Source organism: Myxine glutinosa, chromosome 2 (genome assembly GCF_964187855.1).
Source record: "Myxine glutinosa chromosome 2, kmMyxGlut1.1, whole genome shotgun sequence".
Classification (NCBI taxonomy): domain Eukaryota; kingdom Metazoa; phylum Chordata; class Myxini; order Myxiniformes; family Myxinidae; genus Myxine; species Myxine glutinosa.
Genome location: NC_136262.1, coordinates 115,139,024 through 115,165,751, shown reverse-complemented (window position 1 = coordinate 115,165,751; position 26,728 = coordinate 115,139,024). Strand labels below are relative to the sequence as shown.

The window sequence follows — 26,728 nt, the reverse complement described above, 5'->3', positions numbered from 1 at the left end:
GCGGGCAGTGATGATCCGGGGACCATATACCGCTCCATCCTGATTGGACGAGTGCGTGCTAGAGTCGTTAACAACGACAGTCCAGATCCGATTGTTCAAAATTTCAACTCAATCGATCGAAAAATGAACGCAGGGATGCATTTTAAAGGTGCAGTGGCACTAACTGAGTTGCCACGAATATGGCCACGAAATTGCCAATATGGCCATCACAAAATATTTTCCTTAATCAATTGGCTCATAGCATAACCAATCTGCAAGTATTTCATCCGAAGATGTATCTCTCAGGAATTTTAATTAAATAAGTCATTTATAAATCAACGAGTTAATTTATTAAATGATTAATCAATAAATCAAATTTTTCCTTGACAGCCATATCACTCGGTCAGTGTCATGTCCAAATATCAGCTTCCTTACTCAAAAGGTGCCTGAGTTAATGTAATGTAATTACTGTAATAAGATTACTGCAATTACTGTAATGATTACTGTAATTACTGTAATTACCGGAACTGTAATTAACTGTAATTACCTCAGGTAATTACTGTAATGTAATTACTGTAATGTAATAAGAAATGTAATTAATTAAATAAGTACGGGTTCCAACAACAAGTTCCAACAACAAGTTCCAACAGCAAGTTCCAACAACAAGTTCCAACAAGTTCCAACAGCAAGTTCCAACAGCAAGTTCCAACAACAAGTTCCAACAGCAAGTTCCAACAGCAAGTTCCAACAACAAGTTCCAACAGCAAGTTCCAACAACAAGTTCCAACAGCAAGTTCCAACAACAAGTTCCAACAACAAGTTCCAACAACAAGTTCCAACAACAAGTTCCAACAACAAGTTCCAACAACAAGTTCCAACAAGTTCCAACAGCAAGTTCCAACAGCAAGTTGCAACAACAAGTTCCAACAAGTTCCAACAACAAGTTCCAACAACAAGTTCCAACAACAAGTTCCAACAACAAGTTCCAACAAGTTCCAACAGCAAGTTCCAACAGCAAGTTCCAACAACAAGTTCCAACAGCAAGTTCCAACAAGTTCCAACAGCAAGTTCCAACAGCAAGTTGCAACAACAAGTTCCAACAAGTTCCAACAACAAGTTCCAACAACAAGTTCCAACAACAAGTTCCAACAAGTTCCAACAACAAGTTCCAACAACAAGTTCCAACAACAAGTTCCAACAACAAGTTCCAACAACAAGTTCCAACAAGTTCCAACAGCAAGTTCCAACAGCAAGTTCCAACAACAAGTTCCAACAACAAGTTCCAACAACAAGTTCCAACAGCAAGTTCCAACAACAAGTTCCAACAGCAAGTTCCAACAACAAGTTCCAACAACAAGTTCCAACAAGTTCCAACAACAAGTTCCAACAGCAAGTTCCAACAACAAGTTCCAACAGCAAGTTCCAACAACAAGTTCCAACAGCAAGTTCCAACAAGTTCCAACAGCAAGTTCCAACAGCAAGTTGCAACAACAAGTTCCAACAAGTTCCAACAACAAGTTCCAACAACAAGTTCCAGCAGCAAGTTCCAACAACAAGTTCCAACAAGTTCCCACAACAAGTTCCAACAGCAAGTTCCAACAACAAGTTCCGACAGCAAGTTCCAACAAGTTCCAACAGCAAGTTCCAACAGCAAGTTCCAACAATTACTTTCATTTGCTATAGCAGCCCTTGTATGGGCTAAATGTAAAAAAGTATTAATCCCGTGTAATCCATCGGATTCTAAAGGTGTGTCTTTATCCTTCATCAAACTTCTCTTCTGCTTTTGTCGTTCCGCATGATCATATATCTGTGTATCATTTGCTGGTGTTGCGTTTTGTTCCCTCATTACCCCAAAATAATCCATACAACACAGAGTCCCCACTACCAGAGAACCCATTCCTAGGATAAATATCACCATTTTCAAGGAGTATCTGAAGTAGAAGTCTCTGGTTTCCCTTGATTGGTCGGCTTGTCTTGATACGGTGTTTCCCTTTGTCCCACCTGTATCCATCTGTAAAACATGTGTCTGACTATCATCTTTATCTCTGTTTGTCTCTATGTCTCTCTTTCTTTCTTTTTCTGTCTATCTCTCTCTGTCTGTCTCTCTTTCTCACTTTGTCTCACTCTGTCTATCTCTTTTTTGTCTGTCTCTCTCTATGTGTCTGACTATCATCTTTATCTCTGTTTGTCTCTATGTCTCTCTTTCTTTCTTTTTCTGTCTATCTCTCTCTGTCTGTCTCTCTTTCTCACTTTGTCTCACTCTGTCTATCTCTTTTTGTCTGTCTCTCTCTATGTGTCTGACTATCATCTTTATCTCTGTTTGTCTCTATGTCTCTCTTTCTTTCTTTTTCTGTCTATCTCTCTCTGTCTGTCTCTCTTTCTCACTTTGTCTCTTTGGTCCATTCGCAAAGCCAAAACGAACGACCACAGAACCCTCGCCATTAATATCTATTGTAAGCGTGCCAAATCAATAAGTATCAATTTTTTTCTATGAGCCTCGACCAGAGAGTGGTTGCTACTCACAAAACACCATTTCCTGTAATTATCTCTCACTAGGGCATGCCCGTACTATATATATATCTAAAATTATATCCCCCGCCGAGCAAGTCGCTGGCTCCAAGTCGAGTGCTTTGAACAAAAAAAGTACTCTAAACGGTGGTTTTTTATTCAACCGTGAAGCATGTCTCAAAGGCTTCTTGATGGACCTGGACAAAATTTGATGCAATTTTATTTTCTCAATCGCCATCTTTCATCATAATTCTGGACCGGCATGAGGGGGGTTGTCTGTCATGAATTTATAGGCATGGCGGGAAAACTGAAAAAAATTATTTATTTAAAACGGGTGTACACGATTGTACACGTGTACGGACGGACCTTACCGAACCGGCAAACAAGTCGCTTCATGCACATCAGTGGTGCGTTTCTACGTGGCGCGTGTCAGAAGAATTACACAGCGCAGGAAAAATACGTATTTACAGAAATCGTTAAAAAAAAAACTCGGATAATCGCTAAAATCGTTGTGGCCGGTGTACCATATTGGAAATATATATATATATAAATATAATTCCGTTTCCCGGTTCCCTGTCGCTCGCCAAGCGCCGATCAAGTCAAGTGCTTCGAACAAGTGCAAAAAAAAAAGTAGTACTTTATCCGTGTGCTGGTGGGTAAACGAGTGTACCGGCCTTACACGTCCTGGAAGCAGATCGTCCCATGGTGCACTCATGGCACGATCTTGCTCCTAGTTCATGGTAAGGCTTCTAATAACCAGCGTAGCTGGCGCATCTATTTACACAGCGCAAAAATACGTTACACTCCTCGGATTATCGTTACGTTACCTATATCGTGGTATCGGTGCGTAAAGAAGCCCCAGATCTTCTGCTCCCCCATGTATGTACCCATAACTTCCAAGTTCGTAAATCATATTGGACAAGACAAGACACACTCACCTTTTAAAGAAGACTTGCTTGTACAATTGATCGCAGCGGTGCCTCCAAGATTGTCAGGGAATTTACTGGGGGACTCACAGGACTCCAACGACCGGACACAGGTTACAAAGGTCTAGTTTATTAAACTGTATTCACTTCATCCAATTACCAAAATGATACCGCATAATATAATGGATCAGGTTAACTCTTTTCGCTGGTCCTTCTCGTTCATCCGACACTCCCGTTCGGTCAGCGCTTCACGTAGCAAGTCCTCGTTCATTCCATCGTTCCGTCGGGCAGGGCTTCTGAGGACAAGTGTACTTTACTCAACGTTTGCTCTCGTTATATCGCCAAACTGGACTTAATCTCCTCTCCGCTAATGTCCCGAGGTCATGCATCGCACCGAGTCCTGGCATCAGCTCGCTCCCCTCCTGCTGTGTAAATGGAAATCACAGCAGGGGGGGGTGCTCTAGCCTGGGGCCTTGACCAGGTGTTTCAAGAGATTACATTGTTCATACACATAAAATGTATCTGCTTTGTTACCAGGTTAATTAATAAGTTACCAGGGCCAATCAATATGTTACACTGAGTTACACTTCCACATCCCCCTGTGCTGTCTTTCCCTTGCAGTCCCCCTGTGCTGTCTTTCCCTCGTGGTCCCCCTGTGCTGTCTTTCCGTCGCGGTCCCCCTGTGCTGTCTTTCCCTCGTGGTCCCCCTGTGCTGTCTTTCCGTCGTGGTCCCCCTGTACTATCTTTCCCTCGTGGTCCCCCTGTGCTGTCTTTCCCTCGTGGTCCCCCTGTGCTGTCTTTCCCTCGCGGTCCCCCTGTGCTGTCTTTCCCTCGCGGTCCCCCTGTGCTGTCTTTCCCTCGCGGTCCCCCTGTGCTGTCTTTCCCTCACGGTCCCCCTGTCCTGTCTTTCCCTCGCGGTCCCCCTGTGCTGTCTTTCCCTCGTAGTCCCCCTGTACTGTCTTTCCCTCGCGGTCCCCCTGTGCTGTCTTTCCCTCGCGGTCCCCCTGTACTGTCTTTCCCTCGTGGTCCCCCTGTACTGACTTTCCCTCGTGGTCCCGCTGTATTGTCTTTCCCTCGCGGTCCCCCTGTCCTGTCTTTCCCTCGCGGTCCCCCTGTGCTGTCTTTCCCTCGTAGTCCCCCTGTACTGTCTTTCCCTCGCGGTCCCCCTGTGCTGTCTTTCCCTCGCGGTCCCCCTGTGCTGTCTTTCCCTCGTGGTCCCCCTGTACTGTCTTTCCCTCGTTGTCCCCCTGTGCTGTCTTTCCCTCGCGGTCCCCCTGTGCTGTCTTTCCCTCGTGGTTCCCCTGTACTGTCTTTCCCTCGCGGTCCCCCTGAGCTGTGTTTCCCTCGCGGTCCCCCAGTGCTGTCTTTCCCTCGCGGTCCCCCAGTGCTGTCTTTTCCTCGCGGTCCCTCTGTGCTGTCTTTCCCTCGGGGTCCCCCTGTGCTGTCTTTCCCTCGTGGTCCCCCTGTGCTGTCTTTCCCTCGCGGTCCCCCTGTGCTGTCTTTCCCTCGCGGTCCCCCTGTGCTGTCTTTCCCTCGGGGTCCCCCTGTGCTGTCTTTCCCTCGTGGTCCCCCTGTGCTGTCTTTCCCTCGCGGTCCCCCTGTACTGTCTTTCCCTCGCGGTCCCCCTGTGCTATCTTTCCCTCGCGGTCCCCCTGTGCTGTCTTTCCCTCACGGTCCCCCTGTGCTGTCTTTCCCTCGCGGCCCCCCTGTGCTGTCTTTCCCTCGCGGTCCCCCTGTGCTGTCTTTCCCTCGCGGTCCCCCTGTGCTGTCTTTCCCTCGCGGTCCCCCTGTGCTGTCTTTCCCTCGCGGTCCCCCTGTGCTGTCTTTCCCTCGCGGTCCCCCTGTGCTGTCTTTCCCTCGTGGTCCCCCTGTACTGTCTTTCCCTCGCGGTCCCCCTGTGCTGTCTTTTCCTCGTGGTCCCCCTGTACTGTCTTTCCCTCGCGGTCCCCCTGTGCTGTCTTTCCCTCGTGGTCCCCCTGTGCTGTCTTTCCCTCGTGGTTCCCCTGTACTGTCTTTCCCTCGTGGTCCCCCTGTACTGTCTTTCCCTCGCGGTCCCCCTGTATTGTCTTTCCCTCGCGGTCCCCCTGTGCTGTCTTTCCCTCGTGGTCCCCCTGTACTGTCTTTCCCTCGCGGTCCCCCTGTGCTGTCTTTCCCTCGTGGTCCCCCTGTACTGTCTTTCCCTCGTGGTCCCCCTGTGCTGTCTTTCCCTCGTGGTCCCCCTGTACTGTCTTTCCCTCGTGGTCCCCCTGTACTGTCTTTCCCTCGTGGTCCCCCTGTATTGTCTTTCCCTCGCGGTCCCCCTGTGCTGTCTTTCCCTCGTGGTCCCCCTGTACTGTCTTTCCCTCGCGGTCCCCCTGTGCTGTCTTTCCCTCGCGGTCCCCCTGCGCTGTCTTTCCCTCACGGTCCCCCTGTGCTGTCTCTCCCTCGCGGTCCCCCTGTGCTGTCTTTCCCTCGTGGTCCCCCTGTGCTGTCTTTCCCTCGTGGTCCCCCTGTACTGTCTTTCCGTTGTGGTCCCCCTGTGCTGTCTTTCCCTTGCGGTCCCCCTGTACTGTCTTTCCCTCGTGATCCCCCTGTGCTATCTTTCCCTCGTGGTCCCCTTGTGCTGTCTTTCCCTCGTGGTCCCCCTGTGCTGTCTTTCCCTCATGGTCCCCCTGTGCTGTCTTTCCCTTGTGGTCCCCCTGTGCTGTCTTTCCCTCGTGGTCCCCCTGTGCTGTCTTTCCCTCGCGGTCCCCCTGTGCTGTCTTTCCCTCGTGGTCCCCCTGTGCTGTCTTTCCCTCGTAGTCCCCCTGTGCTGTCTTTCCCTCGTGGTCCCCCTGTGCTGTCTTTCCCTCGCGGTTGTCAGCTCTTTCACGAGCCTCGATTCAGTATACAAAAAAAAAAAAAAATTTTTTTTTCATTAAAACTATTTATTAAATAAACTTCAAGTAAGAAAGAAAAAAGCATCCACTGAACTGTCTTTACAACGGTCAGCGCAGAGCGATTTATCCGCTTCCATTGACCGACTCTGCAATTATTACCAAGTACTTTACATTCACTTATCTAGTTCAGACTTCGTGCTGAGTCGATTACTCACAGTCACAATGAAAGCTTACTCACCGAGCACATTGGTAAACAAACCTTGATAATCCAGCAATTACCTAGTTAGACATTGTGGCATCAATTGTATTATTTAATTATTTACCAAGAAACAATATCTTTTCTCCAATAAGACAAACTCGATCCAACCTTACGTTATTTGGAAAAACCCTATTTGTAATATTATTTCCCTCATTCATTTATGACAATATGTGCTCTGCCATTGCCTCCACGAAGAATTTTTACTCTTCTCGAGCCACGATTCTGGGCAGTGCCAGAGATAACTTGCCAACTGCAGGGGGATCCCAAACTTTGCATGGAAACCACAAAAAGACACCTGCAGACTAGGAATGGAGGGTTGAGGCTCATAGAAATTGCTTGCTTCATAAATTTACACTTCCACAGTATGCAGGGACAGAAATACAAGTTTGTGTGGCAAGGGTGCAGGGAGGGCGTGCATGGCGTTGATGTCCTGTTTTCTGAGGAGTTTGTAGACAGTGTGGTGAGTGTGACTAGAGTGAGTGATAGGTTGATGATGGTGAAAATGATGATTGGAAAGCTCTTGGTGAACATCATCTCGGGATATGCTCCGCAGGTTGGTCGGAGCGATGAAGAGAAGGACAAGTTCTGGTGTGCTATAGAGAAGCTGATGGAAAACGTGAAAGATGAGGACGTTGTTGTGGTAGGAGGAGACCTAAATGGACATGTGGGAAGGAGTATGGACGGTTTTGAGGGAGTTCACGGGGGTTACGGATATGGTGTGAGAAATGGAGAAGGTGAAAGGATTTTGGTGTTTGCTGATGGAGCTGATTTGTTGATTTGTAATACTCAGTTCCAGAAAGAGGACAATAAGCTTGTTACATACACGTCAGGTGGGTCGACGACAACCGTTGACTACCTGCTGGTGCGTAGGCAAGATAGGGGGCACCTCTGGGACACAAAGGTGATCCCGGAGGAGGAGGCTGTTTCACAGCACCACTTGGTTGTCTGCGACATAAGGGTGAAAGGTGCGAGGAGAGCTCGGCGGGTGAAGTACCAACCGAGAATGAAGGTGTGGAGGTTGAAAGAGGTGACAGTGAGGGAGGCATTCAAAGAGAGGCTGACTATGGTAGAGGATGATCTGGTTGAGCTTGAAAGTGGTTGGATGTCAATGAAAGATAGTCTGTTGGGAGCTGTTGGTGAGGAATGTGGATGGACAAAAGGACCACAGAGGCACTCGGAAACATGGTGGTGGGATGATGAAGTTGGAAAGAAGATTGACGAGAAGAGGAAGAAGTTCAAGGAGTGGCAGAAGGCGAAGGGTATGGGGGCAGAAAAGGCAGAGCATGAACGTTATAAGGCAGCCAAGAAGGCTGCAAAGAAAGAGGTAGCAAAGGCACAGGAGGCATGTAGGAAAATGTTCGGAGAATGCTTGGATTTGGAAGAGGGTCAGAGAGTGGTATTCAGGATTGCAAAGCAGATAGCGAAAGAGAGGTGTTATGTGATGGGGGTGAGTTGCTTGAAGGATGAAGTGGGACAAATCGTTGTGGATCCAGATGGAATTAAAGGAAGATGGAAGAGATATATGGAAATCCTGTTGAATGCAGAGAATGAATGGGATGGCAACATAGAGAGTAACCCAGTTTTAGGACTGGCAGAGAAGATAACGGAGAAGGAAGTTGAGAAAGCGATAAAAGCAATGAAGAGTACAAAAGCGGGAGGGCCGACGGGAGTTGTGGGAGATATGTTGAAGGCAGCGGGAAATTGGGGTGTGAAAAGAATGACAGAGATCTGCAATCTGGTGGTGAAAGAAGGCCGCATTCCAGTGGATTGGGAACTGAGTACCCTCGTCCCTCTATACAAGGGGAAAGGTGACCTCTGGACTGTGGCTCGTATCGAGCGATAAAGTTATTGGAGCATGGAATGAAGGTATTGAAAAGGGTGTTGGAGAGGAGGATAAGGAAGAAAGTGAAGATTGACGAAATGCAGTTTGGATTTATGCCAGGAAGAGGAACAACAGACGTGCTTTTTATTGTGAGGCAGTTGCAGGAGAAGTATATGGAGAAGAGGAAGAAGTTGTTTCTTGGGTTTGTTGATCTGGAGAAAGCATTCGATAGGATTCCACGTGAAGTAGTGACATAGGCATTGAGGAAGTTAGGAGTGGAGGAATGGTTGATCAGAGTAGTGATGGCAATGTACAAAAGAGCGCGCACAGCTGTAAGGACGAAGGACGGGAACAGTGGTGAGTTTGAGGTGAAGGTGGGAGTGCATCAGGGGTCGGTACTAAGTCCACTACTATTTGTAGCTGTGATGGAGGTGCTGGCTCGGAACGTAAAGGAGGATTTACCGTGGGAGTTGTTGTATGCAGACGATCTGGTGTTGATTGCAGAAAGTATGGATGGACTGAAGGAGAAGATGAACAAGTGGGAGGAATGTATGGAGACAAAAGGTCTGAAGGTGAATATCGGAAAAACGAAGGTGATGGCAAGTGGTAAAGCATGTGGTGAGGTGGAAAGAACTGGGAAGTGGCCGTGTGCTGTGTGCAGGAAGGGTGTCGGAGTGAATTCCATTCAATGTACGATGTGCGCTGAGTGGGATCGTCAAAAATGTAGTGGTTTGAGAGGGTCATTAACCAGTGTGGCAGCTACATTCAAGTGTAAGGTGTGCACAGAGGGAGCTGCAGATGGAGGAAATGTTGAGTTGGATCTTGGAGACGGCGTGAAGCTGGAAGGTGTGAAAACATTTTGCTACCTCGGAGATATGCTGAATGGAGATGGTGAATCAGACTCGGCAACGGTTGCTCGAGTGAGATGTGCATGGAAGAAAGTTTCGGGAACTGAGTGGCGTGCTGACGAGGAGGGGAGTGTCGTTGAAGCTGAAGGGAAAGGTGTATGCTGCATGTGTGAGAAGTGTTATGATTTATGGGAGTGAGACATGGGTAATGAACGTAGAGCAGCAACGAAGGCTGGAAAGGGTGTAAATGCGAATGGTTCGGTGGATGTGTGGAGTATCGTTGAGAGAGAGGAAGACAAATGATGAATTGCGAAAGATGATGGGAATAGAGCCTGTGATGGATGCTGTGAAGAGAAACAGGTTGAGATGGTTTGGTCATGTGTTGAGGAAGGATGAAAGTGACTGGTTGAGAAGAGTGATGGAAATGAATGTAGAAGGAAGTAGAGGACGGGGAAGACCGAGAAAGACTTGGCTAAAGATGGTCAAAGAAGAAATGCGGGTAAGGGGGTTAACAAGGGGAGATGCAGAAAATAGGGCAAAATGGAGAACATTGTCATGGGGACCGCAAGGCTAACCCCCGCTCTTGCAGGGAAAATGGCCTTAAAATGCCTGTTGTTGTTGTTGTATTCAAGTTTGACATCTTCCCATTCTCATATCTCTTCTATCATACAATCCCATGTTGCTGTTTTAATTTCTCAATTTCAACCGCACCTTCATTCAAACCACACTCGTTGCTCAGTAAATCACCAATCCCTGCCTCTTTCTCCCGAAGGCATTCAGCCGGGCTCACCGCATCGGGCAGTCACGGAAAGTGATGATCTATCGGTTTGTGACGCGTGCTTCGGTGGAAGAACGCATTACGCAGGTGGCAAAAAAGAAAATGATGCTCACTCACTTGGTTGTGAGGCCGGGCCTTGGGTCAGCTCGTACCGGATCGATGACCAAACAGGAGCTGGATGACATCCTCAAATTTGGCACCGAGGAGCTTTTCAAGGATAAAGAGGGTGAGGGAGGCAATGCCGCATGTCCTAGATTTATCGGCGTTGATTTTACTTGCACACGCACACACACACACACGCACGCACGCACACGCACCCACACACACACACGTGGGCAAGTGAACTTTTAAAACTAAGTCTTTTTGATTAAATTTGATAAAATAATTGAAATATTGTCAATATATCAAAGGATGTTGTAAGGAGTATTGGAGGAACTTTAAATGATGTAGTCAGGTCATGGCAGGAAAATGTTGGTAGTTGTACATCTCAGAGCAAATTATATTGTAATGGACTCGGTCTCCCTAACAGGCGACGTGAGACCGCTGGAGATTAACATGAGAAAACCGACACAAGACCACATGAGATTAACTCACGATTTGCTGAGTGGAGGTGTTCTGCACACGTGACGTGGTGCGGTTTTGATTAATTTGGCTGCCCGGCATGTGTATGGTTTTATGAGGAATTTGGTTTATGAGTACCAGCTTGCTGGGATGAATGACCCCGGTTTGTACCCAGATTTAGAATAGGTGCACCGTATCCCTGCGCATCGTAAGAGGTGACGAAGGGTTGGCGTCAGGAAGGGCATCCGGCCATAAAAACATTGCCTCAAACAGGGAACCATGATTGTCATGGGCCCACAAGGCTACCCCCTGCTCTAGTGGGGGAAAATGGCCTTAAAACGATCATTCATTCATTCATTCATTCATTTTGGTTACCCTGGAGGGTGATTCGGCAGGTCAAATTCCCCAGTGAATGCATTTTAAAAACTAGAATGGCACTCGTCGAGCACATCATATCACCTTGTGCGTTCATTCTGAATAAAAATACCATGTCAAGTGAATACACTACCATTATGGGCCACTACCATTGTGGCCCACTACTATTATGGCCCATATACGCATATCATCCGAGCACCCTATTATGTCATAATTTTTGGCAAGGGTTATGAACATCATAAATTTAATTACTCACTCACATCAGGTCATGTATCAGATATATGAAGTTCAGAATTTTTGTTAAGGATTTCAATTCAACCAATTATGGCTGGAATACCACTTTACTGATAATGTCATAATTATCACTCCATATACCACACAGGGAGTTGATGACATGTGCCAAGTTAAAAAAAAAAAATTGTTGAGCGGTTTCAGAGAAAATGATGTCTAATTTATTTTCTTTAATCCAATATGGCTGTCATGCCATGTGACCTACGACATCATACTCAGCAATAAAATATTCTCCATTGGGAGTTCCTCCGATATTTAAAGTTTTGCATCGATCAGACAAGCGGTTACAGAGAAAACCATTTTAAAATCAAATACACACAGACATAGACAGACAGCCAGGGGCATTGCAATAGTCTCTCATCCCCTTCGGGGCGAGACTAATAATAATAAATAATAACATGCTACATCGCAAACGATGGTTACGGTAAGTACAAGGGCATAAGTACACGTACAAACTACGCGTAATACATAGCAGGGACGTCAGATAACCCTATTTAGTGGCAACTGATCTGAGGTGCTGCACTGCCGATATCTGATCGGGGCGTCACAATCTGACAGGAGCCTGTAAACGTTACGTGGGGTGCCAGGTCAACACCTGCTGGACAGGTTGGGTGCAATACTCCTCAAATGGGAAAATATTGTGGAAGTGACTCCTAGTGGGTTAAAGATGCTAAATATAGCATAATTTACTTAAAGTGAATGTCTAGCATAAGTGTAAAGTAACGAATTGTGATATTAGATATACTCGTGCATTGCTCATGTAATAGTTAGACGACATCTTGCCATCCCTATGTGTGTTTATTAAATGATCAACCCTTTCAACCCAATTTGTACTGCTTTTCCCTCTGTAACCTGTAACTTATGTGTATTTTTCGCGTTTGCTAGACCGCCAGGCGCAGCTCCAGGTGGCAAGGCAAAGCAAAACAAGTGTCGTGATCACCACGGATTACCTCCGAGCTGTGGGGGGAAAGGCCAAGACGTGGTCACTCCGACCACAAGGACGATCGGCGCCCAATAGTGAGTGCGCAGGGAGGGGTGCGGGACACCACGACGTGAGGTGAGAGCCAGAGGTAACGAAGGTATGCACAGTGGGGGGTATGAGAGGTGACGAGGAGACACCTGAAATCGACTCTGAAAAGTTGCGCCTGGAGTCTGTGGACCTGCCATGCCGCTCCATGCCCCCACCCAGCCAGCCACGCCTCCACTCCTCCTCAAGAGCCCCGCACAGTGTGCTGACCACGACCTGGAGCAATCGCACACCTGGGCTAACTCTCTCTGTCGGGTCTTGCTGTGTCCCGCCAGGCATAGCCGGGGTATTACTTTTTTGTTCGCCTCTATCTGTTGTCGATTGGAGTCAGGAAGGGCATCCGGCCATAAAAACATTGTCTCAAACAGGGAACCATGATTGTCATGGGGCCCGCAAGGCTAACCCCTGCTCTAGTGGGGAAAAATGGCCTTAAAACGATCATTCATTCATTTTTTTTCTATCTGTTGTCGATCTCTCGTGGAATGACTGAGGCCTTAAGTTTGATAATTAAGGAATCCCGATCATTCATTGCTACCATGGGTGCGTATTCGGTAATTGATTATGGGGATTGTTGAAACATTTATTTGTATATTGCCTCTTTTATTTCATCCCCCATGCCATTATTTCTTCTTATTTATTAAATATACCTAGTCTCAGGGTGATTCTGGCTGTGGTGGCTGATTCATTTGGTGGTTATAGGAAACGTTAAGGGAATAATTTGTTGCAGTCTCCACACAGCATACAAGACAGCGTCACGTGACTTAGGTTGCTCGTCCTAATTAAATTGAGTCACGTGTCACAAGACCGTCTTAGAGCTCCCAATCTGTACAGTAACGCGGCATTCAGATGCAGATCTGACAGGGGAGTTTCGGTCGACCATCGTAGTCGTTTTGCCGCAACCCGCGAGATTCGGACCGGGCAACTGGGATGAGTGTAATGGCTGCAACAATAGGTGCAGCTAGTCACAGTTTTTGCACTCGCAACACTTGTCTCAATGGTTTGAGCTTGGTACGCAGTTGGAGCTCCTCATTGGAGCTCCCGCTGAAAGGTCTCAGTCAGCGTATAGGTGTCCATGTTGTACAGCAGTACCATCTCTGATGGCATAAAATATCTTGCTCCTGATCTGGTCAAGCTGGGTTGGTGTGTGTCTATCCATCTCTGTCGCTATCCATCTCTGTCTCTCTCCATCTCAGTCTCTCTCCATCTCTGTCTCTCTCCATCTCTGTCGCTATACATCTCTGTCTCTCCCCATCTCTGTCGCTATCCATCTCTGTCTCTCTCCATCTCTGTCTCTCTCCATCTCTGCTGCTATCCATCTCTGTCTCTCTCCATTTCTGTTGCTATCCATCTCTGTCTCTCTCCATCTCTGTGTCTCTCCATCTCTGTGTCTCTCCATCTCTGCCGCTATCCATCTCTGCCGCTATCCATCTCTGTCGCTATCCATCTCTGGCGCTATCCATCTCTGGCGCTATCCATCTCTGTCGCTATCCATCTCTGTCGCTATCCATCTCTGTCTCTCTCCATCTCTGTCTCTCTCCATCTCTGTCTCTCTCCATCTCTGTCTCTGTCCATCTCTGTCTCTGTCCATCTCTGTCTCTGTCCATCTCTGTCTCTCTCCATCTCTGTCAGAGATGGACAGCGTATAGGTGTCCATGTTGTACAGCAGTACCATCTCTGATGGCATGAAATATCTTGCTCCTGATCTGGTCAAGCTGGGTTGGTGTGTGTCTATCCATCTCTGTCGCGACCCATCTCTGTCTCTTTCCATCTCAGTCTCTCTCAATCTCTGCCGCTATCCATCTCTGTCTCTCTCCATCTCTGTCGCTATCCATCTCTGTCGCTATCCATCTCTGTCTCTCCCCATCTCTGTCGCTATCCATCTCTGTCTCTCTCCATCTCTGTCTCTCTCCATCTCTGTCTCTCTCCATCTCTGTCTCTCTCCATCTCTGTCTCTCTCCATCTCTGCCGCTATCCATCTCTGTCTCTCTCCATCTCTGTCGCTATCCATCTCTGTCGCCATCCATCTCTGTCGCTATCCATCTCTGTTGCTATCCATCTCTGTCACTATCCGTCTCTGTCTCTCTCCATCTCTGTCTCTCTCCATCTCTGTCGCTATCCATCTCTGTCTCTCTCCATCTCTGTCTCTCTCCATCTCTGTCTCTCTCCATCTCTGTCTCTGTCCATCTCTGTCTCTCTCCATCTCTGCCTCTCTCCATCTCTGTCGCTATCCATCTCTGTTGCTATCCATCTCTGTCGCTATCCATCTATGTCACTGTTCATTTCTGTCGCTATCCATCTCTGTCTCTCTCCATCTCTGTCGCTGTCCATCTCTGTCTCTGTCCATCTCTGTCTCTGTCCATCTCTGTCTCTGTCTATCTCTGTCTCTCTCCATCTCTGTCTCTCTCCATCTCTGTCTCTCTCCATCTCTGTTTCTCTCCACCTCTGTCTCTCTCCATGTCTGTCTCTCTCCATGTCTGTCTCTCTCCATGTCTGTCGCTATCCATCTCTGTCACTATCCATCTCTGTCGCTATCCATCTCTGTCGCTATCCATCTCTGTCATGATCCATCTCTGTCGCTATCCATCTCTGTCTCTCTCCATCTCTGTCACTGTCCATCTCTGTCGCTATCCATCTCTGTCGCTATCCATCTCTGTCGCTATCCATCTCTGTCGCTCTCCATCTCTGTCGCTGTCCATCTCTGTCGCTCTCCATCTCTGTCGCTCTCCATCTCTGTCGCTATCCATCTCTGTCGCTATCCATCGCTGTCGCTATCCATCTCTGTCGCTATCCATCTCTGTCGCTATCCATCTCTGTCGCTATCCATCTCTGTCGTTATCCATCTCTGTCGCTATCCATCTCTGTCGTTATCCATCTCTGTCGCTATCCATCTGTCGCTATCCATCTGCCGCTATCCATCTCTGCCGCCATCCATCTCTGCCGCCATCCATCTCTGCCGTCATCCATCTCTGCCGCTATCCATCTCTGCCGCTATCCATCTCTGCCGCTATCCATCTCTGCCACTATCCATCTCTGCCGCTATCCATCTCTGTCGCTATCCATCTCTGTCTCTGTGTGTCAGTTGGTCGATGTCAGTGTCGATGTCCTTTTCAGTGTGTAGCATTGTCATTCAAAAGGGTTAAACTATAAATACCGTATTGTACTAAACAATGCAAATATTCGTTATTGCTTTGGCTGTTTGACGGCGTTGCCCTGTATTGTGTCCAGGTGAACCGGTTGGAGATGATAGCATCGTGATTCACTACGATGACGCGGCCATTGACCGATTGTTGGACCGTAGTCAGGATGCCACTGATGACACAGAACTGCAGAGCATGAACGAGTACCTGAGCTCGTTCAAGGTGGCTCAGTACGTTGTCCGAGAGGAGGATGAGGTGCGTTTACACATTTAAATTGTCATCCAGTGGACACCTGCCTTCACTACCTAGGGCTCTGGTAGCACTTATGACATTTATCTCCATATTACAGTCTACAATTCACTCGCTATATTAACGAGTATGTCCACATACTTACAGGGGAGACTTAGTGAGAGATTTGAATGCTTCCAAATGTATTTTTAGCCATCATGCTTATGGGTGATCCCACCTAAATCACGATACCATCATACATGTTCATGTCTTCTTCATCATACTAAAATATGCAATTTGGTGTCTATATGAATTTTTGACCATGATACATTTGGTCGTTACTTATCTAATCTCAACCAAACTTGACAGGAGGACTAAGGGGCATACGATGGAGGTTGTATCGACTTAATTTGCCTCTAGCTGGATCCGGATCTGCATCTTTGAATCGATTCTTCCTCGTCACACACACAACCTGTTCAACATGTTTTGTCCAAATATATCCATAACTTTTTGAGATATCCTGCTATATAGGGTTTCGGCCCTATCTCCCAATGGTGAAGAATCACTTAAAAAATTAAATAATTCTAATTTCCGAATCCATATTCAGATCTTCACCAAAATCGAATCGAATCGTCCTTGTCAGACACCCAACTGGTCCACCTAGTTTCATCCAAATCCGTCCACAACTTTTTGAGAATCCTGCTATGTATCGTTTAGGGCCCTATCTCCCAATGGTGAAGATTCACTTAAAAGATTCTAGTAGTCGGATCCGAATCCAGATATTGACCAAAATCTAATCATTTCGTCCTTGTCACATACGCTACATTTCTGCCAAATTTCGTCCGAATCTGTCCACAACCTTTTGAGATATTTTGTTCACAAACAAACGGACAGACAGACAAACAGACAAACATGGGTGAAAACATAACCTCCATCCACCATCGGTGGCGGAGGTAATAACATGTACTTTATCGACATACTCACATTCTTAATTGATTTCGATATACCATACTAAACTATTAGTATACCATACTAAACTATATTAGATATACCATATTAAACCCTGGTGTTGGGCTAGCGGCTAGGGTGCCGGCTTAGGATCCTAGGATCCTGGGTTCGAATCCCGGTCAATCGCTGAATTAACGCCAGGGGGGTTGACTCAGCCTGTCATCCTTCCGAGGTCGGCAAATTGAGTACCAGTTCACTGGTAATTCCCTGCTTGTCGTTAAAGTTGGCAAAAAGGATTGGCGTCAGGAAGGGCATCCGGCCGTAAAACATTGCTTCAAAAAGGGGACCGAAAAACAACAACAACCACAGTTCCCGAAAAAGGCCAACCCCCGCTTGCGGGGAAAAATGGCCTCTAAAGGTGTTTTTTTAAATTTTTTATACCATACACTTTATAGAGCGTGGAATGCCGCCAAAGCAGTTTCTTGGCTATGTTTATACTGGGTGGTTTGCCTCAAAATAGATTAAGAATTCCCGCGTTGTTTGTTCATGATATATTGATATATCCTTTTAAATGCTGAATGTCAGGCAAATCTTCGATTTTCGTTCCAACCTTCCAACCACGTGACCTATGACATCAAAATTTACACTCCGCCTATGATTGGGTAGAGGATCATGTGTGTGAAGTTTCGTGTTGATCAGATAAGGTTCGTTTTCCTATTCAAAATGGCTGCCAAATCACGTGACCTATGACATCACCATTTTCACACTTTATGCCCCAAGGTAAGTAGATCATGTGTGTGGAGCTTTGCATCGATCTAGGAAGCCGTTCTGGAAAAGAAGATTTTGAAGGTTTTCATTTTAAATCCAATACGGCTGCTGAACCACATGACCGATGATGTCATCAATTTAATTCTCGCATAAAGTTTTTGTGTAGATCACGCTCAAAAAATTTCAAAACTGATCTGATCGAGTGCTCTACTTGTCTAATTATGACGTCATACTGAAGGCACTGATGATGTCATCATGAATATATGTTGTTCCCAATGGGGAGGGAGTACTTGACAATGAGCCATGTTTAAGTTTTTTTGTTTTTTCCAAGATGGCGTCCATACCACGTGACATATGACGTCATAATTATCAAAAGTTTCCTATGGTGAAACTTTTGTGTCAGTTGGACCAGCGGTTGCAGAGAAAAGCATACCCACATTCTGTGTGGACAAACAGACAAACAAACACAGCCTGATGCAATACCCTCTCCTGTGATGAGGGTAATTGTAGCAACTAGGGCATGCCCGTACTATATATAAGCTAGGACGTGCCCGTACGTGGGTGCCCGTTCCTTGCCAAAAAAAAAAAAAAAAAAAAATTTGTGTAGGGGTGTGTGTGTGTAAACATCCTAGGGCGTGCCCGTACGTGGGTGCAAAAAAACATGCGTGCAAACAACAACAACAAAAAAAAACTTTGAAACCACGTGGCAGTAACGACCACAGAACCCCCCCCCCCCTCTATTTACATGAATGGTTTGGTCCATTCGCAACGACCACAGAACCCCCCCCCCCCCCCCTCTATTTACATGAAATGGTTTGGTCCAAAGCGAACGGCTTGCGGTGTTTGGTAAAGAAATCGCCATAGCTCGGTAACTACTTGTCCGATTAATTTCAAACCTTGAAAAGGCACATCCTCGGGTCCCCAGCAATATACCTGGCAAGTTTCAAGTATATCGGACCGGTAGTTGTCGAGAAACAGCGGTCACAGACAAACATACACACATACACACATACACACATACACACATACACACAGAGATTAATGGAATTATAGATAGATGATGATAATGGCATAATAATAATAATGATAATAATGTTAACGCGCCACCGTTCGTACGTCACGTGAGGAAAGAGCAGGCCATCATTCATTTCATCTTCAGAGGACATATTTTGTTCCGTTGAAAATGGTGTGTCAGCTACAACGGTAATGTCCCCCTCACCCCAACCCCCTCCCCTCCTCACCCACACCCCCTCCTCCCCTCACCCCCACCCCTCTTCCTCCCCGCACACCAAACAAAATGTTTCCAGTTCAACAAATGTATAAATAATAGAAAGTACATTTTCTTATTTTGCAACACATTGTGGTTCGTATTTCCATCAAAAAATGCTAAGCGGTTTTGATTTATAGAGAAGGTTTAAAGCACCTTGGAGCCTAACAAGGTTAAACCACCTGCTCTTTCGAGCAGGAAGAGGTTGTGGAAAGAGAGATAATCAAGCAAGAGGAAACTGTGGATCCCGACTATTGGGAGAAGTTGCTGAGACATCATTACGAGCAGCAGCAAGAGGACCTGGCCAGGAACTTGGGAAAGGGCAAGCGCGTTCGCAAGCAGGTCAACTACAACGATGCAGCCCAGGAGGACCAGGGTACGGGTGAGACGTGATGAGTGCAGGTGGGGCGGCACCGGTGGCAAAATCTCACGCGCATCTTTTGAATTCTTGTACATCCTCCCGAAGGCAGTTATTATTTCATTTTATTTCATGCACACATCGTGTGAATCTCTCTGCTTTACTACTCGTCCTCTGATCCACTTTGATCCCACCTTGCAGACTGGCACGATGAGGTATCAGATCAGTCGGAGTACTCCGCCGGCTCAGAGGAGGAAGATGAAGACTTTGATGAGAGGCCTGATGGTAACAGTGATTACATCTATGTAGTTTGATGTCCTGAACACACCTCCTCATTAATCTTTTTTTTTCTCACCTCTCTCGCCTCACCTCTCTCAACATCCATCTTGCTTCTCATATTTCCACCTTATATTACTGGAGCCCTTCATTGACCTCAAGCATAACAGGATCACGACTTATTTACAGCGAGGAATTCTGGGATTGCAAGCAGGGCATTTGCCAACAAGCTAGTCGGCGGAACTCCAGAACTTTCCATTTAACCATCTGAATTGGCCATACGATGATGACGTTCTCACTGATAACGTGTCTATGTAAACCGCTGCATCCTCAGATTCGCATCAGCGACAAGGAGAGCTCCCTCACAATATTCGTATCACAATAACTAACCTATCCTCCGAGGCAGGGATTAAGCAGGAGCTCGAATCAATATGAAACCATACAGGTAAAATGGACGAGCTTGTCAAATGAGAATGTACCTTTTTGCTCTTCGTTATCGTAACGTTGTGAGGAAGCTCTCATCGTTACTGCAACAGTCTAGTACACAGCAGTTTACATTGGGCATGTTTTCAGTGAAAAAAACCCTCTTCTTCATAAAGTCAGCAGGTGAAATTTGATGGAAGGAGCACCACCAAGATGGCGGTTCATGGCTCCACCTACTCAGTCGCAAAATTCCTTGCGGTTATACACATCTACAATACTAAAATGATTGACAGCACCTGTGCCATGCCATCCTGCCACACAGCCTGAACTGCGCATGCTCGTTGCTCCAAATTTGTCTTACAAAATTATTTTCACAGTAGGATGGTCAATGTCACATTAATAATAATAATAATAATACATTTATTTTATATAGCGCTTTTCAAGAAGCCCAAAGGCGCTTTGACAGAGTACAAAAAACAAGTGCAAAAAGACAAAAATCAATAGGTAAATAATCAAAGCAAAAGGAAGGAGAAGGAGAAGAGATAGTCAGGGGTTAAATGCTGTGGGTTAAATGTTGAATGCAGTGTTGAACAGGTGGGTCTTGAGTGATGTTTTGAATGTGGTGAGTGAGGAGGAGTCTCTGATGGTGTGAGGTAGTGAGTTCCAGAGGGTGGGAGCAGCGATGGAGAAGGCCCTGTCCCCCCAGGATCTGAATTTGGTCCGGATGGGGGGGGGTCAGGAGGTTGGTACCAGCAGAGCGGAGGTTGCGGGTAGGAGTGTGTCTGGAGAGGAGGTCAGTCAGGTAGGATGGGGCCAGGTTATGGAGGGCTTTGTAGGTCAAGAGGAGGATTTTGTACTGGATTCTCTGGGGGATGGGGAGCCAGTGAAGCTTATAAAGGACAGGGGTGATGTGGTCACGGGTCCGGGAATGGGTGAGTAGACGGGCAGCGGAGTTCTGAATGTATTGGAGTTTATTGGTGATTATTGAGGGTGAACCATAGAGGAGGCTGTTGCAGTAGTCCAGAAGGGAGGTGATGAAGGCGTGGATGAGGGTTTCTGCAGCCGTGGAGGAGAGGGATGGACGGAGACGGGCGATGTTTTTCAGGTGAAAGAAGGCTGTCTTTGTGATCTGTTTACTGTATTTGTCGAAGGAGAGGGCTTGGTCAAAGATGATGCCAAGATTCCGGATGTGAGGGGCGGTGGATACTGGGAAACTGTCGATGTTGAGGGCAAAGTTATGGGTGGATTTGGTGAGCGTTTTTGGGCCAATGATGATTATTTCAGATTTATCATAGTTAAGTTTGAGGAAGTTGATTTGAAGCCAGGATTTTATTTCAGTGATGCAGTTTGTCAGGATAGAGTGGGTGGCGGTGGAGATGGACTTGGTGGAGATGAAAACCTGGATGTCATCGGCGAAGCAGTGGAATTGGAGACCATGACGGCGGATTAAGTGACCAAGGGGGGACAGGTACAGGATGAAGAGGAGGGGGCCAAGAACTGAACCTTGGGGGACACCTTGGGGGAGGGGAGCAGTGGGGGATTTGCAGTTATTGATGGAGATGAACTGGCGTCTGTCAGAGAGGTATGATTTGATCCAAGAGAGGGCAGTGCCGGTAATGTTAAAGGTGGTTTCAAGTCGGGTGAGGAGGATGGTGTGATTGATGGTGTCAAAGGCGGTGCTGAGGTCGAGGAGGATGAGAATGTTGAGGTTGCCGGCGTCAGAGGAGAGGAGAAGGTCGTTGGTGATTTTGAGGAGAGCAGTTTCAGTACTGTGGTTGGAGCGGAATCCGGATTGGAATGTTTCATACAGGTTATTGGCAGAGAGGTGATGTTTGAGTTGAGTGGCTACAGCGAGTTCCAAAACTTTTGACAGAAAGGGTAGGTTGGAGATGGGTCTGAAGTTGTTTAGGGTGTCAGGGTTTAGTCCAGGTTTTTTCAGAATGGGGGTAACAGCAGCAATTTTGAGGGATGGTGGGACGATGCCTGTAGACAAGGAGGAGTTTATTGTTGCAGTGATAAGTGGAGAGAGAGCAGGAAGGGAGACCTTGACAAAGCTGGAGGGGATGGGGTCAAGAGTGCAGGTGGCAGTTTTCATTCCTATGAGGAGTTCAGAGAGGTCAGTAGTCAGTAGGGGAGACTGGGGAGAACTGAGACAGGGGTTGGCAGGATAATGGGGGGGCAGGTGGTTTGAGGGGGAGCGGGTGCGGTGGTGGTTAAGCTGTTGTAGATGTTGTCAATTTTGCTTTGGAAGAATGAAAGGAAGGAGATGCAGTTTTCTACTGTGAATGACTGGGTGGTGGTGTTCAGGGGGCTGAGGAGTTTGTTTATTGCAGAGAAGAGTGCTTTTGGGTTTCCAGAGCCAGAGTGGATAATTTGAGAGTAGTAGGCGGAGCGGGCGCGGGAGAGGGCATCTTTGTAGTGCTGTAGGTGGTCCTTGTAGGCTTGGGAGTGAATTGTGAGACCTGTTTTATTGCGGAGTCTTTCAAGTTGGCGAGCACGAGTTTTCATCAGGTGGAGTTCAGGGGTAAACCAGGGAGCAGAATGGGTGAAAGAAACTGTTTTGGTTTTTATAGGCGCAAGCTGGTCAAGGCAGGAGGAGAGAGTGTGGTTGTAGTAGTCAGTGAGGTCAGAAGGGGTGTGGAGGTCAACGAAGGGAGAAGCGGACATTTTTTCAGAGAGGGTGGATGAGAATGAGGTAGGTGAAAGAGCGTTTAGCTTACGGAAGTTGATAGTGCGATAATGCCTTGGTGCTGGGGTGGGGATGTTGATGGTCATAGTGATGGCTAAGTGGTCAGAGAGGGTGAGGTCGGAGCCAGAGAGATGGTGCAAAATTAATCCAGTAGAGCAGACAAGGTCCAGAATGTGCCCACGGTTATGGGTAGGAAAGTTGACATGTTGAGTGAGGTTAAAGCAGGTGAGTAAATCAGTGAAGTTTGGTTATTGTGGAGTCAGTGGAGTCCATGTGGATATTGAAATCACCGAGGAGGAGGATTGAGGGGGAGAGGGAACAGAGCTGGGTCAGAAAGTAGGAGAAGTCAGACAGGAATGATGGGTGTGGTTTGGGAGGGCGGTAGACGACAGCCATGACTGACTGCGTGTGACCAGAGAGTTTAAAAGCCAGGTGTTCAAATGATGGAGCAGATGAGATGGAGATGAGGCTGGTCTTGATGTCCTGTCGGTGTATTACGGCAATTCCACCACCTCGGCCCTCCGAGCGTGGTTTATTGATGTATGAATATCCCTTGGGTGTAGTGAGGTTGAGTGAGAAGTAGTCCAGAGGTTGTTGCCAGGTTTCAGTGAGACAGAGAAAGTCCAGTTTATTATCCAGAATGTAGTCGTTCAGGATGAGGCTTTTGTTGTTGAGGGACCGGGTATAAAAACTTGAAATTCTGATTCAAATTGATATAAAAAAAGATTTAAAACAGCCATTTTCAGTGAGTTAAGTACGACATATATCCGTTAAGTACGACACGACGTACAGTCACGTGAAAAAGTAAGTCCACCCCATGTAAAGTTTGGACCTTTTCAACATATTTCAACATACAGCGATTTGATCTTCATTTCAACAATATTGACAGATAAATGTGATATAATATAACAAACATCATGAAACATTTACATTTTGAAGTCCATTGTATAATTTAAATAAACATAAATGCAAATTTCGCATGTGGAAAAAGTAAGTACACCCCTACATTTATCACTACTTCAAATACCTAAAATTAGAATCAGGTGCACCAGCTCAGGTGCAAATGATAAGAACATCATTAGAGAGGATCTTGGAGGAACCTGTCTTATTTAAACCTCAGACATTTAGTTTGGTTTGCTCTTTGTTGTTGAAGTGTGCGGCGTCACCATGCCGAGATCAAAAGAGCTCTCTGAGGCCTTCAGAAAGAAAGTTATAGATGCTTACGAGTCTGGGAAGGGATTTAAAAAGATCTCCAAACAATTTGAAATCAATCATTCGACTGTCCGGAAGATCATCTACAAGTGGAGAAGATTCCAAACAACTGCCAAGTTTTTCAGGCCAGGCCGCCCCAGCAAGTTCAGCCCGAAAGCAGACCGCAAGATGCTGAAAGAAGTCTCCAAGAACCCCAGAATGTCATCACGGGACCTACAGGTAGCTCTTGCCACTGTTGATGTCAAAGTGAGGCAAAGCCTACAGTCTACCATTAGAAAGAGGCCGCACAAATGTGATCTACATGGGAGGTGTGCCAGGAGGAAACCTTTGCTGTCCAGAAAGAACATCAGGGCAAGACTAAAGTTTGCCAATGAACACCTAGGCAAAGACCAGCACTTCTGGAACAATGTGCTCTGGACAGATGAGTCAAAGGTAGAGCTATTTGGCCACAGTACCAGAAGACATGTTTGGCGAAAACCAAAGACAGTATTTGACCACAAGAACCTGATACCAACTGTAAAGCATGGTGGTGGAAATATTATGGTTTGGGGCAGCTTTGCTGCATCAGGGCCTGGGCAGCTCACCATCATAGAATCCACTATGAATTCTTCATTGTACCAGAGGTTGCTTGAGGATAATGTGAGGCCATCTGTCGGAAAGTTGAGGCTCAACCGATGGTGGACTTTGCAACATGACAATGACCCGAAAAATACCAGTAAATCCACCAAGGAATGGCTGAAAAGAAAGAAATGGAGGGTTCTGGAATGGCCAAGTCAAAGCCCAGATCTAAATCCCATCGAGATGTTGTGGGGGAGGGGATAGGGGGGGGGGCTTTGAAACGAGCTGTGCATGGAAGAAACCCCTCAAACATCGCACAGCTGAAAGAATTCTGCATGGAGGAGTGGGCAAAAATTTCTCCCAGTTGATGTCAGAGACTGGTAGACAGTTATAAGAAACGCCTACTTGAGGTTGTTTCTGCCAAAGGGGGCAATACCACCTATTAGAGCCAAGGGTGTACTTACTTTTTCCACATGCGAAATTTGCATTTATGTTTATTTAAATTATACAATGGACTACAAAATGTAAATGTTTCATGATATTTGTTATATTATATCACCTTTATCTATCAATATTGTTGAAATGAAGATCAAATAGCTGTATGTTGAAATATGTTGAAAAAGTCAAAACTTTACATGGGGTGTACTTACTTTTTCACGTGACTGTATATCCATCACTGATATAGATCAATCACCGTAAATCCGTTACCAACGTAAATCCGTCACTGACGTAACTGCATTGCTGACCTAAATCCATCACCAACGTAAATCCGTTACCGATGTAAATCCATCACGTAAATTGCTGCACCGTTATTTTTAATACATTTACACATCTTTATAACTGATCCTTTATATGACGGGCAACCAACCTTCCATCTTCTTCAAACAATTATTTTAAGGGAGTGATCCTGCTCCGTGCCATCTTGTCATGTCAGCGTCGGTTTTATGCGTGTAAACAAATTATTTACTATAATTGCCTAAGCGCTTACCTTTGACAAATATTCTGATGAAAAAAAACAACGAAATTCATCACTTTGAACCATACACTGTGCATTCATTTGGCGAATGTCTGGGAAGTTTATTTTTGACGAGTTATTTGTTGTGTAATTACATTATGTTTGAGCTGTTAATTTTCGAAAAAAGTACGGTACCATTTCAGCTACGTTGTCTCCAGTTCCCAATTTGACTTGCATTTGCCATGACAATATACAAGGCCCATGATGATAAACTACAAAGAGTTGGCCTTCACCTGGAAAAACCATTGTTTTCTCTTTGACAACTACACATCCCTTTTTCATGTGCACCAACCTGGGATTTCACGGTAGCAGTTACTATAATGATCCACAATGTCGTACATTTACCAAAAAGACGGTTCTCCCAGCAGCATTTCTGTAGCACGCCAACAATTAAAATAATTTCAGCTTTGAAGCCTACACCCCAATCAGACATCAACAATTTAATCTTCAAAAGGCCATGACCACATCAACATTCATCTCGTCACAACATTAATAACTAGAATGTCACTCAGTAGAGCGCATACCTCTGCCAGGCTGAACAGTTTACGTTTTGTATCCCACTGATAGGTCGGATCTGGACTCGGACCTCAACCAAAATCGAATCGGCTTGTTTTTGTCACCTAACCAACTCATCCACCCAGTTTCGTCCGAATCCGTCCATACCTTTTTGAGATATCGTGATATATATATATATATATATATATATATATATATATATATATATATATATATATATATATATATATATATATATACTGTATATATATATATATATATAATTATATATACACACACACACACACACAGACGGCATTTAATATGGAATATTTTTTTTGTGGGGGTGAACTTACTTTTCAAGATGTCTTAGAACCAAAAGTTCATTGGAATTATGTTGAAATTATTCTAGATTTTGTTAATGTGACCTTTAAAAGAAACAAAAACCACATTTGACATTTCGAAACAAATAAATTGATCCTTGAAAGTGATGTAAACTGATATCGAACTCAATTCATGGACAGTACTGTGTTAAACTTCTGTACGTTTTCCAGAAGTATCTCTTTATTTTGCACATTAGCCAAATTTTTTTTTAACAAAAACAAAAGTTAAATTACGACTGGGATTAAATTACAGTTCAGTACTTCGTGTAACCCCCACGAGCATTCAGGAGAGCACGTACACGTTGAGGCATGCTGTTCACGAGATTTGCCAAGGTTTGGACAGGAATTGCTTGCCATGCAGTGACAATAGTCTGCTGCAATTCACGCACAGAGGTAAGCTGCTGGTCCAAGTGGTCGATTGGACGCGTTAATTCTGCTCACAAGTTCTCTATCGGATTCATATCCGGGGACATGGCAGGCCACTCCATATGCTCTACACCACGGTCAGCAAGAAAGTGTTGGATCATGCGAGCACGATGAGGCCGTGCATTGTCATCTTGGAAGACAAAGTTTCCTCGAAAGGCTGCACGAGCAAATGGAAGCAATGTTTCTTCCAGAATGGCCCTGTACTTGAACTGGTTCAGGTTTCCATTCAGAACAACCAGGTCAGTTTTGCCCCCTGCATGAAAAGCAGCCCAAACGGTCACCCCACCACCTCCAGCTTGGACTCTTGGCACTA

General features: G+C 45.9%; 1 protein-coding gene across 3 annotated transcripts in view; it reads left to right on the top strand.

Moving 5' to 3' along the window:
• LOC137417394 (chromodomain-helicase-DNA-binding protein 5) overlaps window positions 1-26,728 on the top strand; it is a 122,972-nt gene that overhangs the window by 69,313 nt on the left and 26,931 nt on the right. For 2 of the 3 annotated variants that reach the window (XM_078771459.1, XM_078771460.1), the window contains exons 23-27: window positions 9,973-10,204; window positions 12,091-12,222; window positions 15,458-15,624; window positions 18,779-18,956; window positions 19,140-19,223. In XM_078771459.1, the coding sequence (XP_078627585.1) occupies window positions 9,973-10,204; window positions 12,091-12,222; window positions 15,458-15,624; window positions 18,779-18,956; window positions 19,140-19,223 (793 nt within the window). Of the gene's footprint in view, window positions 1-9,972; window positions 10,205-12,090; window positions 12,223-15,457; window positions 15,625-18,778; window positions 18,963-19,139; window positions 19,224-26,728 lie in introns of all 3 variants that reach the window. The other variant, XM_078771458.1, reaches the window with a different exon arrangement.